The sequence below is a fragment of the Scyliorhinus torazame genome, chromosome 13, assembly GCF_047496885.1.
Source record: "Scyliorhinus torazame isolate Kashiwa2021f chromosome 13, sScyTor2.1, whole genome shotgun sequence".
NCBI classification, from domain to species: domain Eukaryota; kingdom Metazoa; phylum Chordata; class Chondrichthyes; order Carcharhiniformes; family Scyliorhinidae; genus Scyliorhinus; species Scyliorhinus torazame.
The window spans coordinates 16,862,021-16,880,059 of NC_092719.1; the positions used below are offsets into that span (position 1 = coordinate 16,862,021).

At 49.9% G+C, this 18,039-nt stretch overlaps 1 protein-coding gene across 4 annotated transcripts in view; it reads right to left on the reverse strand.

Moving 5' to 3' along the window:
- Window positions 1-18,039, reverse strand: part of plxna4 (plexin A4) — a 776,634-nt gene that overhangs the window by 25,304 nt on the left and 733,291 nt on the right. For all 4 annotated transcript variants that reach the window (XM_072471113.1, XM_072471112.1, XM_072471111.1 and 1 more), the window contains exons 27-29: window positions 17,385-17,484; window positions 16,202-16,392; window positions 2,500-2,669 (exon numbers count right to left, since the gene is read on the reverse strand). In XM_072471113.1, the coding sequence (XP_072327214.1) occupies window positions 2,500-2,669; window positions 16,202-16,392; window positions 17,385-17,484 (461 nt within the window). The remainder of the gene's footprint in view (window positions 1-2,499; window positions 2,670-16,201; window positions 16,393-17,384; window positions 17,485-18,039) is intronic.

An 18,039-nucleotide genomic window follows, 5' to 3' on the forward strand; every position in this document is an offset into this window, starting at 1 on the left:
TTCCTGGGTAGTGCTGTCCCGGGTAGGGGTGTCCTGGGTAGTGGTGTCCTGGATAGTGGTGTCCTGGATAGTGGTGTCCTGGATAGTGGTGTCCTGGGTAGTGGTGTCCTGGGTAGTGGTGTCCTGGGTAGTGGTGTCCTGGGTCGGATGTGACGGGGGCCTGTGCCTGCCCCCCTCGTCGCTGGGTGGTCGCTCCCGCACGTGACGGGGGTGTCGTCCCCCTGTTGCTCCAGGTCTCTCCGTCTCCCGTGGTGTGCGAGGGGCATCCTGCGGGCGTCGCATGCTGGAGGGTGCGGGTCTCTCCGTCTCCTGTGGTCTCAGAGGGGCATCCTGCGGGCGTCGCACGCTGGAGGGTGCGGGTCTCTCCGTCTCCTGTGGTCTCCGAGGGGCATCCTGCGGGCGGTCTGCATCTGCGGGGATGGGTGCCTGGACGTTTGGTCCTGCGATACACAATGAAGCATGCATGGTTAGGCATCAGGCAGTGATCAGGTGATACGGGGGAGGGGGATATAGGGGAGGGGGGATATGGGGACGGGCTGTCGGTGGCTCACTTGCTAGTACGCCCCCGACCTCTGCATCAGCAACCTCCCGGTCCTCAGGTCCGCCAGCCAGTTCCAGGGCCCTTTCCTCGTGTACGGTCAGTGGCCTCTCATCAGCGGGCCCTCCTCCAGTCCTCACATGCTCCCTATTGTTGTGTGCGCGCTTCTCCTGTGGGGGGGGGGGGGCAGGGGTAAAAGGCAACAGTGTTAGGCAGGTATATGAATGCACGCCATCGGTTGCGCGTGCATTGCAGAGGTTAAGGTTAGGGCTGGATTCACTTGGGGATATGGGGGAGGGGGGATATGGGGGAGGGGGGATATGGGGGTGGGGGGTATGGGGAGGGGGGGATATGGGGGAGGGGGGATATGGGGGAGGGGGGATATGGGGGAGGGGGGATATGGGGAAGGGGGGATATGGGAGATATGGGGAGGGGGATGGGGAGGGGGGATATGGGGGAGGGGGGATATGGGGAGGGGGGATATGGGGGAGGGGGGGATATGGGGGAGGGGGGGATATGGGGGAGGGGGGGATATGGGGAGGGGGGGATATGGGGGAGGGGGGTTATGGGGGAGGGGGGTTATGGGGAGGGGGGTTATGGGGAGGGGGGTTATGGGGAGGGGATATGGGGGAGGGGGGATATGGGGGAGGGGGGATATGGGGGAGGGGGGATATGGGGGAGGGGGGATATGGGGGAGGGGGGATATGGGGGAGGGGGGATATGGGGGAGGGGGGATATGGGGGAGGGGGATATGGGGGAGGGGGATATGGGGGATATGGGAGAGGGGGGATATGGATATTGGGCAGGGGGGGGGGGGAGGCTCACCCTACCTGCTCTGACGAGGTTGTTCACCTTCTTGGGGCACTGGGTGCCTGTCCGTGGTGTCAGGGCCACAGCGGTGACGGCCTCTGCCACTTCCCACCATAGACGCCGGCTGTGGCGTGGGGCAACTCTGCGGCCATGCCCGGGATACAGGGCGTCCCTCCTTTGCTCCATCGCGTCCAGGAGCACCTCCACATCGCGTGACTCGAACCTCGGGGCTGAGCGATGGCCAGCCATCCAGTCGGGTGTTGCGGTCGGGTGTTCCGGTCGGGTGGGGGGGGAGCAGCGCGGCCTTATGAGCCGTCACGCCGTGCAGCGCGTATGACGCTGCACGGCGTGAACCTCTGCGCAAGCGCGGATCCCGTTACGTCGCTGCTAGCCCATTTCGGGCCGGAAACTATCGACCCATTTTTCCGACGTGACGCAAGTCGGATTTGCGCCGTTTTTTGCGCCGATCGGCGGACTTTCTGCCGATAACGGAGAATTTCGCCCATGAGGAGAGTTTTCACAAACTAGGCCTGTTTTCGCAAGAATTTAGAAGGTTAAGGAGTGATCTGATTGAAGTATTTGAGATATTAACAGAGAAAGACAGGGTAGGTAAAGATAGACTATTTCCACTGGTTGGAGATTCTAAAACTAGGGGGCATAGTCTAAAAATTAGGGCTGGACCATTCAGGAGAGATGTTGGGAAGCACTTCTTCACTCAAAGGGTGGTAGAGGTTTGGAACCCTCTCCCACAAACAACAGAAAAAGCAAGCAGAAATACAACGCTCAGCTGCTCGAGAACAGGTCATATAGAAAACAAACGCCAGTGAATTATACACTGCACTTTCCCAGCCCACGGCCTTCCACTGTTGCTAATGCAGCGCAGACTGCAATGTCAGACTGGGCCTTCTGTGTCACACCAGGCAATGCTGAACACAGAGTTCACCACCACAGTGCAAACCATTGACTTACAAGATGACGGGCTCCCATTGCTGTATAGATCTTGGCTTCAAGGCAGCATCTCAACATTGAAAATCTTGCTCAACACCACCAGGTTTTCAAGTGGCATGAATTCCATCCATTGGCACATGCTGGCATGGCTCAGTCATTGACTCCCTCAGCCCACCCCGCGCCCTCTCACTCTCTGTACTCACCAGTTACTCTTCCAAGTGTGTCTGACGTGAGGGTCATGGATCTGGTGTTTGTCCGCCTGTTCATCCAGAAAGTCGAACATGTACTTGATGGCGAGAGGCAGTGCGCTCCCTCGGTGAGCCGTGCTGAAAATGGTCTCAAAGAGGTCATCCACAAACTTCTGCAGGGTTCCCTGTAGACGGGTAAAGAGAAAGGAAACTAAGTGAGGATAACCAACTAGATCAGGGTGATATTGTCCACAGCCTTCACTACTGGTGGTGGTGGAAACTGCCAGAGCTTACAGAGTGATGGAAGACTTGAACATGGTGTTTGTCCGATGGTGAAGTCCTTTGGAGCACTGACACACTGGCAATCCCTTTACACTTTTTAAAAGAACATTTCAGGCTGAAAGTCCACATCTCCTTCTGGTCCACCCTGCTGTTACTCTGCCGGGAGCGTGCTAGAGTATTGAACGCAGACGGGTTGCCCAATACATATGGCCATGGCCTTGTTAAGGTTGGAAGTTCCTTCCACGTACAAGAACTCCAGGGGAGATTCCCAATGCTATTCCACATTCTCAGGTGAATGCAAAGCGTAAGAGCATTGCAGCAGGAGGAGGCCATTCAGCCCCACAAGCCTGCTCTGCCATGCAATGCAATCCCGGCTGATCTGTGACCTAATTCTACACAGCTGCCATTGATCCATATCCTTTCATGCCGTTGGATAACAAAAATCTTTCAAAGGCAGAAAAGCATAATACTGTGGTTGCTGGAAATCTGAAATAAAAACAGGAAATGCTGGATCAACTCAGCGGGTCTGGTAGCATCTGTGGAGAGAGAAAGAGTTAACGGTTCAAATCCAATATGACTCTTCATCAGAACTATCTTAGAATTCCTAGAATCCCTACAGTGCAGAAGGAGGCCATTCGGCCCATCGACTCTGCACTGGTGCTCTGAAAGACCCCACCGAGGCCCATTCCCCAGCCCTATCCGCGTGACCCTGCCTAACCTGCACATCTTTGAACACCAAGGGGCAATTAGCATGGCCAATCCACCCAACACCTGCATATCTTTGGACGATGGGAGGAAACAGGAACACCCGGAGAAAACCCACACAGACACGGGGAGAATGTGCAAACTCCACACACAGTTACCCGAGGCCGGAATTGAACCCGAGTTTCTGGTGCTGTGAGGCAGCAGCACGAGTCACTGTGCCACATCGGTCAATCGCAGGTCTAAAATGGACAATTGGTTCAGCATTAATTACCATTTCAGAAGAGGTTACCGCATTGCTGTGTGCTTTGTTTGTGCATTGGCTCACACCTTTCCTACGTGACAACTATGACTCCATTTCAAAGATACCACATTGGCTGTCAAGCACTTTAGGACATCTTGAAGTAGTGAAAGGAACGATATAAACGAGAGGCTTAAATTTTATATGGGGAGGTGTGGGGCGGTTTCCTGACATTAAAGTCAGTGGCAAGCATGCCTGCTCTTGGCCGGCTTGTCTTGTAGTCATTATATGGCAATCAGGCCTTTGATTGGCATGGTATGGGCTTAGAGAGGATCAGAAAGGAGGTCCCACAGAGAGGAGGTCCCACTTCCGATAGCTGCCGGTCGAGCAAAGAACTGCCGGGTTTACATGCAGTCCCAAAGAAGAGACGCCATGAACTCGGGCTTCCAGCTAAGGTCAAGGTCCCATCCGAGCTGGCAGGCCCCAGCGAAGTGGGTTTGGGATTGCGATCGACAGGGTGGGGGAAGAGGGGCAATACAGGGCAGGGGACCATAGTGGGGCCTCCAGGGTACAGGGTGTTCAGCGAGCACCTCCCCCATGACCCAACCAAGCCACACCACTGGTTGGTTTCACTCGGAGCCTCACAACATGGCACCGGCCTCCCCCGCCACAGGTAAAACCCCAGTGACAGCCGGGGGAGGGGGGAGGTGGGGGGGGACTCCTTACGTGGCCAACTGGCTTATAGAGGAGGAAGCCACCCACCCGATGCTTCTTCCCACACTGCTGGCAAAATACCCACAGGGCTGGACAAGCAAGCATGTCACCGCTGCAATTATACCCCCCCTCACCCACCCCAACCCAGCATTCTGCCCATGGGGGGGGCTGTAAATTCAGCCCAAGACTCCTTTCTTCTTGCTCGAGGGAGCTTTACACTGATGAGGCGTATTTGATCTCGGTCCGATGTGTAAAAGTGTGCTATTCCTTTACCTTGATAAGCACATGATTACGCCCTCAAATTGGTTTAATTAAATATTAATTCTTTGGAGAAAAAAATATAGCCCTTTCAAGCAGGCCCGGAGGGTCCTAATGAAGTGAAATTACTGGCTAACGACATGCAAGTTCACTACGGGGTTAATGCTCGAAGTTGAACGCCTGGTGCACTGATAAAGATGAATAGTTTGGCTCCTCAAAGGCAGCAAATTCTCATTCCACGCAGACACCGTGAAAGAATCGTGTTAGCTGACAATCACAATATTTCTAGCGTGTCTGGGACTGGTGACAGCTTATCTCAGCATACAACAGGAAAAGGGAAGGGGGGGGGGGGGTGAGCCGGAGACAAAAAAAAAAAGTGCGCTCTCTGAATCTGGCAGCTGCTCAGGGCGGCAACAGTATTAATGAAACTCTGCCAGGCTTCATCTGTTCGATAGGCCACAAGCACTGCGTTACCTCAGGTTTATTTTGGAATAAAAATGTTATGCCAGTTACGAAAATGAGGTGACGCTTGCTTACAAATTTCAGGACATTAAACATGCCAAGAGGAATCAATTTTGTGTAAAAAATTGCAGCTTGTAATCGGCACTGATGGGCTCAATGTATAAGTTACATGCGTAAACAAGTCATTCTTACTTACTGCAGCCAAAGGCCAAACGTGGTGAATTACAATGAAAGCAAAATGCTGTAAAATCTGAAATGAAAACAGAACGCGTCGGAAAAACTCGACAGGCCTGGTAGCACCTGTGGACAGGGAAACAAAGTTAACGTTTCCAGTTGAATAGGACTCCTTTTCAGAATTCAAAGAAGGTTCTGAGAAAGGTGAATACTGTGCTCGCTGGACAAAGTCATTCCCTAGCATTAAGAATTTCTGTACTTAAGGTGGAAATGCAAGAGTGCGGTGTATTCTTGAACGCTCTTCCAATATATCTGTATTAAGGTTTATGGAACATAGAAAAAATACTCGCTTTTGATTGAGGGGAAACTTTGAAAGTTCCCGGCAGGGATCTGCATGTTGAGCAATCTGCATTGCTCACTGATGTGTTAAGAGTGCCTTTATTGAGTAGCACCTTCCAGATGTACTGCAGTAACTCACCAAAGTTCCTTAAATAGAATCTTCAGGTCCAGGAGACTACCTAGAAGGACAAGGTCAGCAGGTGGAGCAGAACACAGAGGCAGTGTTCTGGGCTGTGAAAGGGGCCATATTGTTTGGAATAATACAATCAATGGTCCTCATCGTTTAAGCTATTTACAGTTTGGAACCCGAACATAAAATATGCAAAACATATTCACATTTTTTTGAAGAAGAAAAGAAAGTTGAGGTCGATGGTAAATCATTTAGCCAATCTAGTCTACTGCTCCCAGAATCCATGTTTGATTAATCTGTCATGGGCTCCCTGACAAATGCTCCACTTTTACTTTTGGGTGCAGGTACTTCCCTTTCTGGCAGCTTCTAAAAAGGAAATCAAGCATCAGTTTTGATAGCTCTGTGATTCCCCACACCCCGCCTTCTCGACAGATAGTGATCCAGCTCCCCAACAAAGACTGTGAGACTGAGTCAAATTTACACATCCTCCAGGGCTTGTAATACTGCCGGCCCAAAAATTTCCAATTAGGGGGCAATTTAGCTCAGCCGAACCACCTACCCTGCACATCTTTGGGTTGTGGGGCTGAGACCCACACAGACACGGGGAGAATGTGCAAACTCCACACGGACACTGACCGGGGCCGGGATCGATCCCGGGTCGTCGATGCCGTGAGGCAGCAGTGCTAACCACTGTGCCACCGTGCCGCCCCCTCCGACGGCCCACATGGTCTCATTTGGAGTGACTGTCTTTCGAAGTTTTTTTAAAAAGACAAATGCCTGTTTCAAGAATGTGGGGGATGATGACTCGATGAGGCTGAGAGCTCGTGAACAGCTAAAGCAATTGTTAAATAAGTGAAAAGCCGGTCTCCCAATTGGGAAACCACCAGGTGGTGTGGCGTGGAATCAGCTGTAAGCCAGAATGGATAACGATGGCAGCCTCCTTTCCCTGATGGACACTGGAGTGAGTAGAGTTTCCGCTCTGGGGCCCAAAGCTTTATTCGATTCAAAAAGCATCTTTTTTTCTGAGCTTCCGCTCAAACTTATTTGCAGAACACCGAATGCAAATGAACCAATGTCATCAAGCAATGTTCCAGAACATGCTTTTCTTTTTTTTTTTTTAAAAGTGCTAAAAATACTCCTTAATATTTTGTCTACTAAAACCGAAAATAGGTTTCACACAAATAAGCACTTTTTAATCACAGTGCCATCGCACCGCCTGTAAATAGCCAATGTTCCTTCTAGGTTGCACGAATGTGTGGCCGTGGATCCATCTAGAATGTAACACATGGAGGAAACAGGCTTCGCACAAGCAGCAATTGCTTGAAGACGTGCGTACACGTGGCTTCACAGCAATCTTAAAGGGACCACGCGGTACAACAAGCCAGCTGCGCACATGACATCTCCGAGGACTCGGTGTTCCACCAAGGCCGACCTATAGTGCCGTCCCATTTCCTTTGGTCCACCACTGCTAGCTGTGCCTTTAACAATCCGGGCTGTAAGCTATGGAATTCCCTCCCTAAACCTTTCCACTTCTTTCTCTTCTTCTTTGAGATATTCCTTAAGACCTGCCTGCAGGAGGATTATAGATTGGGACCTGAATATTGAAGGGTTCGTGACTTTCAGGAAGGACAGGAAGCGAGGAAATGGTGAAGGGACGGCTCTGGTATTTAATGATGGCAGTGGGCGGCACGGTGGCACAGTAGTTAGCACTGCTGCCTCACGGCACTGCGGACCTGGTTTCGTTCCCGGCCCCAGGTCACTGTCTGTGTGGAGTTTGCGCATTCGCCTCATGTCTGCGTAGGTCTCACCCCTACAGCCCAAAGCTGTGCAGGGTGGGTGGATTGGCCACGCTAAATTGCCCCTTAATTGGAAAAAAAAAGTAATGATGGCATTAGTACATGAATGAGGGAAGACCTAAGGTCACGAAGCAACGATGTTGAAACGGTTTGGGTGGAGATGAGATTTGATAAAGGCAAGAAGTCACTTTTGGGAGTGGTGTACAGGCCCCCCTAACAGTAACTGCATGGTAGGGCGGGGTATAAAGGAAAAACTAATGGGAGCTTGTCAGAAAGGCACAGTGATAATAATGGGAGATTTTTATCTGCATTAATACGGGGAAAATCAGATGGGCAAAGGTAGCCTAGACGAGTAATTCATGGAATGTTTTTAGGGATAGTTTTGTGGACGGTACATTCTGGTACCAATGAGGCTGCAGGCTATACTAGACCTGGTAGGGTGCAATGAGATAGCATTAATTAAAGACCTCATGGTGAATGTGCCCTTAGGGATTCTCAGGTCCGCTTGCTGTGTGTTCCTCGGTGGCGAGTCCTCACGGTCTGCAGGATTATACGTCCGGCCACCTGACAATGGAAATTCCCATTGTGGCCACTTCCCACCGCCGGGAAACCTACGGAGGTGGGTGCACTACCGGCAGAGCGGAGAATCCTGCCGATGGAGAATTCTACCCCATAGGTCAATCAGGATGCAGCGATGGACGTTTAACAGGATATTTCAGAATATACACAATAAATGCATTCCAACGAGAAATAAATTCCAAGCGGAGGACCCACCAGTCATGGTTAACTAAAAAACAGATAGTATCAAACTTCAAGAAAAAACATATAGGGTGGGATTTTCTCAGCCCAGGCCGCTCTCCGGAGAATCGGCGGACCAGCGTCGGGGGGGCGTCGCACGATTCGCACCTAGCCCGGCGATTAGCCGGAGAGCAGTGAATCAGCGCCATTGGTTCCGGCGCCGGTCGGGGGCCGCTCTATGCGCCCCCCTCCCCCCTCCCCCCCTCCCCCCCCCCCCCCCCGGCGATTCTCCTCCCAGATGGGCTGAGCGGCCGTAAAAAAAATCCAAGTCCCGCCGGCGCCGTCCACATGAGGTCTTACCCGGCGGGACCTCGGCGTGTATCCATCTGGCGGCGGCCTAGTGGGGGAGGGGGGGGGGGGAAGAGTCGGGGTCCGATTCTGGGGGGGGGGGGGCCTCCGCTGTGGCCTGGCCTGCGATCAGGACCTACCGATTGGCGGGCTGGCCTCTCGGGCTGGGGGCCGGCTCCTGTAGCCCTACACCGTGTTGCGTTGGGGCTGGCGCGGAGGAGGGAGCCAACGAGCATGCACGCGATCGCGCCGGTCCGCTGGCCCCCTGTAGGGGTCAGAATCGCTGCTCCTGAGGGCATGTTGACGCCGTCAAGAAACGCGAAGGCGTTTATGACGGCTTCAACACTTAGCCTCAGGATCAGAGAATCCCGCCCATAATTTCTCAAAGATGAGTGGCAGGTCAGAAGATTGGACAGAATATAAAAAACAGCAGAAGAGAACCAAAAGATTGATAAGGAAGGAAAAATTAGAGTACGAGAGAAAGCTAGCTAGAAAAATAAAGATGGATAGTAAGAATGTCCCCAGATATTTGAAAAGAAAAGAGATAACAAAATGAAAGTTGGTCCTATAAAAAGTGAGTCTGGGGAACTAATAATGGGATAATAAGGAGTTGGCAGATGAATTGTACAGCTATTTTGCATCGGCCTTTACTGTAGAGGATACAAGTAACATTAAAGAAGTAAAGCAGGAAATCGAAGGGAGGGGGGAACTTGAGAAAATTACAATCACCAGAAAAATTATTCTGAGCAAATTGTTGGGCTGAAAACTCCCCAGGTCCTGATGGATTAGGGCTCTTAAAAGAAGTGGCTACTGAGCTAGTTAACACGTTGGATTGAATTTTCCAAAATTTCCTCGATTTGAGCAAGGTTCCATTAGATTGGAAACAGCAAAGGTAACTCCTTTATTCGAAAAGGGCCAGACAGAAAGCAGGAAACTAGAAGCCAGTGAGCCTAACATCTGTCCTAGGGAAAATGCTAGAAGCTATTATTAAAGATGTTATAACATGACACTTGGAAAAATACAAGGCAATCAGACAGAGTCACCATGGTTTTGTGAAAGGGAAATCATGTTTAACCAACTTATTGTAATTCTTTGATGGAGTCACATGTGCTGTTGATGAAGGGGAACTAGTGAATGTACTGTACATAGATTTCCAAAAGGCATTTGATAAGATGCCACAACAAAGGCTACTGCAAAAAATATAAGCTCATGGTGAAGGAGTAAGATATTGTCACAGACTGAAGATTAGCTAACAGGAAAGAGAGAGTTGGTATAAGTGGGTCTTTTTCTGGTTGGCTGGATTATTTTCTCTGAGGGTCGTGAGGCTGTGGAATTCTCTCTTCCTCAAAAGGAAGTGAAAAGCGAGTCTTCGAATATATTTTACGCAGGGGTAGGTAAACTCTGGACAAGCAAGGGGATGTAAGGTGTTGGAGGGGAGGCGAAAATGTGGGGTTGAGGTTACAATCAGATCAGCCGTGATGTTATTGAAAGGCGGAGCAGGCTCGAGGGGCCGAGTGGCCGACTCCTGCGCCTAATTTGTATGTTATAACCCTACCGGAGGCCCAGGGATTTGCAACCTCAGAGTCCCGGAGGCCTCGCCCAAGTACAATTTACCCAGATGAGAGGGGGTGGGTATACCCCCCCTTTCCTAGGACTGCTGGGACATAAATACCCTGACCCGGGTGTGGGCTGGACCGCAGGAGACCCTTCGGGGAGGAGGAGGTGTAAATAGTAAGGAGAACAAATTGAAACTTTCCGACAGCCATCGCTTCTGAGTGGTCACTTGCCTGAGACTTTATGGTCTCCTTGGTCACCTGTCCTGGTACTATCTCCTCTGACGCGGTGTTAATTTATAGTCTGAATATACTCCTGTAACGTGCCTCAGGAGGATTTTATAACAGTATAGGCACCATACGAATGCAGGCTGCTGTTGGCAGTCCTGTTACGGATCTGCAATCATGTGACGACGGAAGCGAGGGGGCCGTCAACTGAACCAAACTGACATAAATGTCGCAAAAAAAACAATTGCCTGAGCCAGCACCTAATCTCACACTCCTGTTCTCTCATAATAGAATCTTGAATAGCGATATTGTATTTCCAAGTGCGCTGCTTCTGTGATCGCGGAGCTGCACTGAACTGGGATGAGGCGCAGTGGGCACAAACACAGGTCAAGAGGATTTACATTGGCAGGTTAAAGTTAATGGCTTTATATGGGCAATTAAACTAATGTCCCAATCATAGACGTAATTGCTGTAATCAGGGAAGATACTTCAACTCTATTAATAGGATGATACGATTGGATGCCTGTTCACTGACCTCAAAACGAAGTCTGAAAACATTGAAGCAAGTCTTTGCTCAGGCTTGGCCGACAGCTTTTAATCCATTCACACCCCCAATGCTAGAGGGCCTGTATGTGAATTTACAAATTGTGGAACAGGTTTAGCCACCTATGTTACTGTTTGCGGAATTTTGCAGAAACTGCAGCAAAATATAGTCCGCCTGTAAAGGTCCTCATCACAGTCCAGTTAATCGGCAACCTTTAGCAGTTCAGGTACAAAACAGGAACAGTGGTAGGAAGCGGCTTGACGTCACATTTGGACACCAGAGCCACACTGTGAATGGGACTACGGCTGAAAGTGCCAAAAACTACCAAAACAGGTGAGGGTTTCACCAACACCAGCAGCCACCCCATGCCCCCTGGCATCAGAGGCTCAATCCAGGAGCTCCTGCAGCCACCGATACAGCTTGTGTTTTCTTTCTGAACATTCTTTGCCGGCTTCAATCTCTAACTTTCTCTGGGCCGTCTGCCTCTCCCCCTCTTTCCATCTCTCTCTGCACCTTCCTCTCTTGGTCTTTGCCTTTCTCCATTTGCGTCTATCACTACCCCCAGCATCGCCGCTCTGTGTATCGATTTCTCTCCCGCATTTTGCCCATTCTGTTATTTTAACTCTGTCTTTTTGCGGTTCATTCTACCCACTCAAACCCTTCTTCAACCAACTTCCTTGGGTGAGACTGTGTGTACTTGTGAGTTTGTAGGTTCGCCTGTGAGTGTAAAGATGCATTTGTGGGTGCGAGTGTATGAGTTGAGACTATATGCATGTTAGAAGGATTATGTGCACGAGAGAGGGGAGTGTGTGGGTGTCCGTGAGAATGTATATGTGTGGCACATACCGGCTGTGATTGCTCAATGAAAGAATAGGCCGTAGACCCTGGCTGTCTGGACTCGCACATATTGAAAGGCAATGTGGATGTGGTATTGGGTTGGCCGGTGCCGGTGATAATGTAGGCCGGAGCCTCCGTGGAGTGGCAATCACAGTCGAATCGCCACTCTGCCCCATCTTGGTTACCTGAGCTGGAGTTGCACATTCTGCAAGGACTTCCAACCCGGGCCTGGTGACAAATGTGCAAGGCAGCAGCCCTGGACTCCTCCCAGTGCAGGGCAGCAGTGTTGGAGGATTGAAGCCATTTCCCTTCTTACAGCACTAGTTACCGTAAACCGTACGTTTAAAGGTCCCAGCCACTTTGAGAAATCGGGAGACGGCAAGTACATAAATAAGACTATTAACGCATTCCGCTATCTTATCATCTTGCCACTATTAGAACCTTCTTTAGTCCTTAATATGACCATTCACCCCCCCTTTGTCTTATGTCAGTGACATCGTTGTCAATTTCTCCTTAGCTCCAACCTATCCTGACCTTCCATTCTGCCCCACCCCCCTCTCCAGTTATATAATTCATCACATTTCTCTCCCTCTTCAGCTCTGTGGAAGGGTTATATGGACTTGAAATGATAACACTGTTTCTCTCGCCACAAACGCTACCAACCCTGCTGAGTTTATCCAGCACGCGCTATTTTTATTTCAGACATCCAACATTCGCAGTATTTTGCTTTTATTATGAGAAGATAAGTAGGTGGTGTTGTCGTGGTTGGGAGGGGCGGGGGGATGGGGAAGTCAGGCAGCCAAGGTGTGGTGGCCCAGTTTGTGGGTAGGGGGGGGCGGGCGGAATGGGGTCAGGACAGTCTCGGGTAATCAGCCAGAGTGTTAGATGTGGGCCCTGGCGTGCATGGGAGGGGCATGGGTCAGGTGGGTATCCAGGGGGTTGGGAGAATAGTTGTGGGGGTGCGAGGGTCGGAGGAGCCCCTTGTATAGTTACCCAGGAGTTTGCTGCGGTTTTAATCACTTGCTGAGTAACTGCTCTGCTCAGAGTGAGAACCGTCTAAAGCCCCTGATTTAAACTGGAGTTTCAGACTGTTCCCAGTGCAGTAATTGCCCATCAGAAGTTCAAGCTTCCCAAGCAATTCCCGAGCAGGGGGAATTTGCAGGGGTGTCCCACCTCGTCTTCTGAGATACGTCCCAGTTACAAACCCCCTGGAAACCAGGGGCTGGATTCTCCGCCCCACATTTCTGTCTCATCCCGCCGGCGGGATTCTCCGTTACCCCGGCGGATCAATGGGTTTTCCCATTGTGGGGCAGCCCCACGCCGTTGGAAAGCCCCCGTGCTGCCGGCAAAACGGAGCATCCCGCCGGCGGAGACTCCAGCCCCAGGCGTTTTGGGCCAATGTCCCAGCATGGAATTCAACGGCAGGGTGGGGGCTGCGTTTTAGAAGAAAATGTGTTGAAGGATATTTTCTACCTTTCTGCTTTCTTGGGGGTCATGTCTCATCCATTCTGTAAACTGTGCCGCAAATTAAGGAGATCTGCATTTTTCAATTTATTCTAAGTTTTGGTGTATTAAAATGTTCATAAATGTGCAATTATTTTCTACTTCGTTTTTATTTTAATTGCCCAATAGCTATGTTATGAATTATGATTACATGTCTTGCACTTTGACAGCTGCCGCCATGGTGATTTCCAATGGACCGATTAACTATCCAATCTCCTGAGAGGCAGCAATTCTGGCCTAATCCACCAGGAGATGGACTGCAGCCGCCTGGAGTGGTCTTCCTTCCGCACAGCCATGCGCATGCCCCCTTGTACAATGGGGTAGCGGTGACCGTGACCAGAGGCCAAGTGCCCAGTAAAGTAGCGGGGGGGGGGGGGGGGGGGGGGGTCTCATTTCTCCCCTCGTCTTGCGTCGAGTCTGCAGCACACTGCAGTGGTGCTCCACATCCCCGTGGACATTCGCATTGGAAGGGGAAGATTTCCTCCGTGCGCCGCTTGGCACGGCCGTTTGGAATTTTGTCGCAAATGGTGAACAGAAGGAACCTTCACTTCTTCATTAACTGGTAAGCAAAATAGATGGAGCGTCACAAAAATCAACTGGGCAGCTCTCCTGCTCCCCAGTTCAAATCGCAATGCTTCATTTAACGCAAGGTACTTAACACACCTGCCTCTCTCCTTGAGAAGATGAATGTGCATCCAACACCACCCACTCACCCAATATTAAAAAAGTGTTCACACACGGACTGGAATAGTTTATCAGATGTCCTGTATAGCATCTGCTTAAAGAGAAGCTTTCAAACGCGACGGCAGAAAGACATTTTGATTTGCTTTTGGAAGGTGCCTGTTTTCAAGACATAATTCCCAGATTCCCTTTTCACTGGATGGTTGTTCGTAGGAAAATAATTCATTTCAGGATTTGCTGCGAGATCTCTGTGACATTGCCAACAGGCAAAGAGGAAAGGATGTTTTTCTCTGTACCTAGAGGAGCGGTGGTTTGGAGATCATTCAGTCCATGTGCCGGAGTTATCCAAAACTAATCCCACTGCCTTGCTCTCCCTCCCTAATCTGTGCTTTCCCCTCATCCAAGTATTGATTCAATTTTCAATTTAAAAGGAAAGATTTGTCTTTCTGAGACAGGTTAAATTGACGACTCCTCGCTGATTCCCCAGACAAATAGGTGTTCTCTATCAACACGCTCATAAATTTAAAAACTGGATTTAATTGCAACCATTTATTTCCCCTTGTGATTGTTTTTCGTGCCCTGTCAGTCTGTTTGTTTCCCATATAATTCCGCCCATCGCTCCTCTCTCTCATGGTGGCACAAAAAAGGGTTGGTCGGAGGCTGGAAGGGGGATGGATGGTTGGCCCCATAAAGGGGAGGATGGCTGGAGGCACAGGATTAAAGCAGAGGGGAGAGGGTTGGACTGTAATAATTGTGTCTGGGATGTGTGGGAGGAGAGAGGAGGCAAGGTTGGTCGAGAAGAAGGGAAGATCTGAGGGAGAGGAGACTGCCAAAGGTCTATAAGAGCTGGGAAGTGGGATTAGTCTGGATTAGAGTAGGGTTTTTTTGCCGGTGCAGGCTAGATGGGCCAAAGGCCTCTTCTGTACTGTGTGATTCTAGGTGACATAGTGGTAATGCCGCTGGACTAATAATCCAGAGGTTCAGGCTAAGTCGTTCACTAATGTCGTTCAGAGAAGGAAATCCGCCATTCTCACCTGGCCTGGCCTACATGTGAACGCAGACCCATGGCAATGTGGTTGAATCTCGACTGCCCTCTGATTTAAATGGTCTAGCAAACCACTCCGTCAGTTCAAGGGTAATCTGCAAAGGGCAAAAAATGTTCACATTGCCAACGACAGCCACATCCCATGAAAGAATAAAGAAGTCCAACTTTATCTCTCCGGAATCGACAGGGGCTAAACAAAGCAGGAATGGAATCTGAGGCTATCGGGGAAGTGGAAGACATGTCAGTGTCTAGAGCTAGGAACACTGCCAGTTGTGAAGGGGCAGTCCAATCTAAAACTGGGTTTGGAATGGAGAGGGCCACGGTTGACGGGGAGGGAACCAGGGCCAGAAGTGAAATGGAGGAAGGCCAATGGCTGGAAACACAGGCAGGATTCTGGGCTGTGGTGGAGAGAGGTGGTGGCACCAAAGGCTGGGCTGAAATAGCAAGAGGTGAGCATCAGTCAGGAAACATTGAATGGCCATCAAATCCTGCATTTAATGTTTTTTGCTGAGCACAGACCGACAAGCTCTCAAAGAAAGGGATGGAAAGGAGGAGAAGATGGATTGCAGAGTGAGCCTTGTGAATTAAATTGATGTAGAACATAGTGCAGAAGGAAGCCATTCGGCCCATCAAGTCTGCACCTACCCACTTACACCCACCCACTTACACCCTCACTTCCACCCTATTCCCGTAACCCATTAACCCCTTCTAACCGTTTTGGACACTTAAGGGCAATTTAGCATGGCCAATCCACCTAACCTGCACATCTTTGGACTGTGGGAGGAAACCCAACAGACACGGGGAGAACGTGCAGACTCCGCACAGAGTGTGGGGAATCATCCTGGGACCCTGGCGCTGTGAAGCCACAGTGCTATCCACTTGTGCTACCGTGCTGCCCTGTTATTTTCTTTTCACTGACTGAGTGATTATATCATTAATGGCCACGCTACCTTAATCATCAGACACAGGAAAGTAAGAGTCAGAGCTGGAAGCTCTACGTTCTGCCAACACTCATGCCAAATCAAACTATAACAGAAGGATCGATTTTGGGAGGTGAATCTCGCAACACGGAGCAGGGATCGACGAATCAGGTGGACACATGCGATTCACATCAATCCCAACTTTCCAGGCATTAACGTTACCTTTGTAGCAAGTAGCCGGGTCAGGTAGATCTCTGATACCATCTTGCTGCCTCGATCACCCTCCTTTTGGTCTCCGTGTTCATGGTTCTTCACCAGATGCCAGATCTTGACTCCAGTCTCCAGGTCCGGAGTGATCATTGGAGTGCGAGAGCGCAGGCTGTCCGGACTACCTGTATACCGGATCATGGTTTCTGTGAGAAAGAAAGACAGACAGGCCTGCATTTATGGCGTACTTTTCGTGATCCTTGTAAGCTTGAGGTCTGTAAATGGCCCAAACTTTTCCAGGGTGAAGATAATTGATCACAGTGGGAGCAGAACACGGGAGGATACCTTTCTTTCGGGCCTACATGCAGTGTAGCACGAGCACCATGAATTTCCCAAGTTTAATCCAGCTCTGAGCTGAGTAAAGTTGACTTTAGCGATGCCAATGGTGGGGGCAATGTTAATGGTCTTAGGAGTGTAATCCATTTGCTACTGATGCTATTCAAAACTCCTGATCACTGTCCAGGAATCCAGCTCCTGATCCCCGTCTGGACTCCTTCATCCCTATGCAGACTCGATGGGCCGAATGGCCTCCTTCTGCACTGTATGTTCTATGTACTATATGCGAGACTCCTATGTTTCTGTTGCTGCAAATTTCATGTTGGCGCACTTCGAACCAGAGCAGGATGGGGAACAGCTTTTAAACTCTCACAGTCTAATCTTTTGCTGGTGCTTGAGCAAGGTATGGGAAGGCTACCTGTGCCATTCCGTCAGCAACAGTCACTCTCTCCAGGAAAAAGAGGAAGCATATCAGAGGGAAAGTGAAAAAGCCTTCAAGGGGCAGCTTGAAAAGTTAATGAGGTAAGAAGGAATTGACACTGGTAGGGACACTGGTGGGGAGAGATGACGTGGAGTGGGAGGAAGTGTGTGGGGCACATCAGGAGTGGCATGGACCAGTTGGAATGAATGGCCTGTTTCTGTGCTATAAATGCTGCGTGATTGCATGTGTTAATCAGCATTCGGCTGCCCACATCTGCTCTCCCAGCTCCAGAATTACCATGGCGCCAAATTATTTCGTAAAGATTTGCTTCACTGAGTCACACCAAGGATGAAATGAAAGTGCAGAGGAAGATAATAGGAGTGCAAAGGACTGTCCTGTGAATGAGAAAGGTGGTAGTGGCGGGGTGGGGGGTGAACTCACCGTATTTGCTGGCAGAGGTTCGTGAAACAGTCGAATTATTGGCAGCGTTGTATGCTGTTGTTTGTTTGGGCACCAAGGCAACCACAGAGCCATCTGTCACCTGCAGAGAATTGGGGTTTTTTTTGGAGACAGACAAAAAACATGGAAAACTCATTAAGCAACTCAAAGACTTTGCTTTTTTTTAATTGCACAGAAAATAATGCATATCTGGGAGCGATTACCAGTCAGTGGCCTTATCAAGGGATTCAGATAGTTTGTACAGACAGAATTGGATATCCAAGGAAGGATTACTGTCAAGGATTCAGAAGGCTTTGAGCAGTTTGTTCTGTCTTAGCATTACTTGGCATATCAACAGAAGGCAACCAGAGACAACGAGGACTTTTGCCTCATATCATTGGCCCTGACTTTGTTTCTAAGAAAAGCTATCTCCCTCTCCCTCTCTATATACACACACACGCAAAATCAAAGTGGTAAAGTTTCCAAGCCTCATTGAAAACACATGCCTGCTATTCAGTCCTCCAGCCACTGGTGATGCTGTGGTATGGAATTGCTCTTGCCACTTTAGATGGTTACATTAAACACCGCTAAAACATTAATCATGGAATTCCATTAGGCCATGGAAGGTGAGTTAGGATTATACGGAATGACTTGCAAA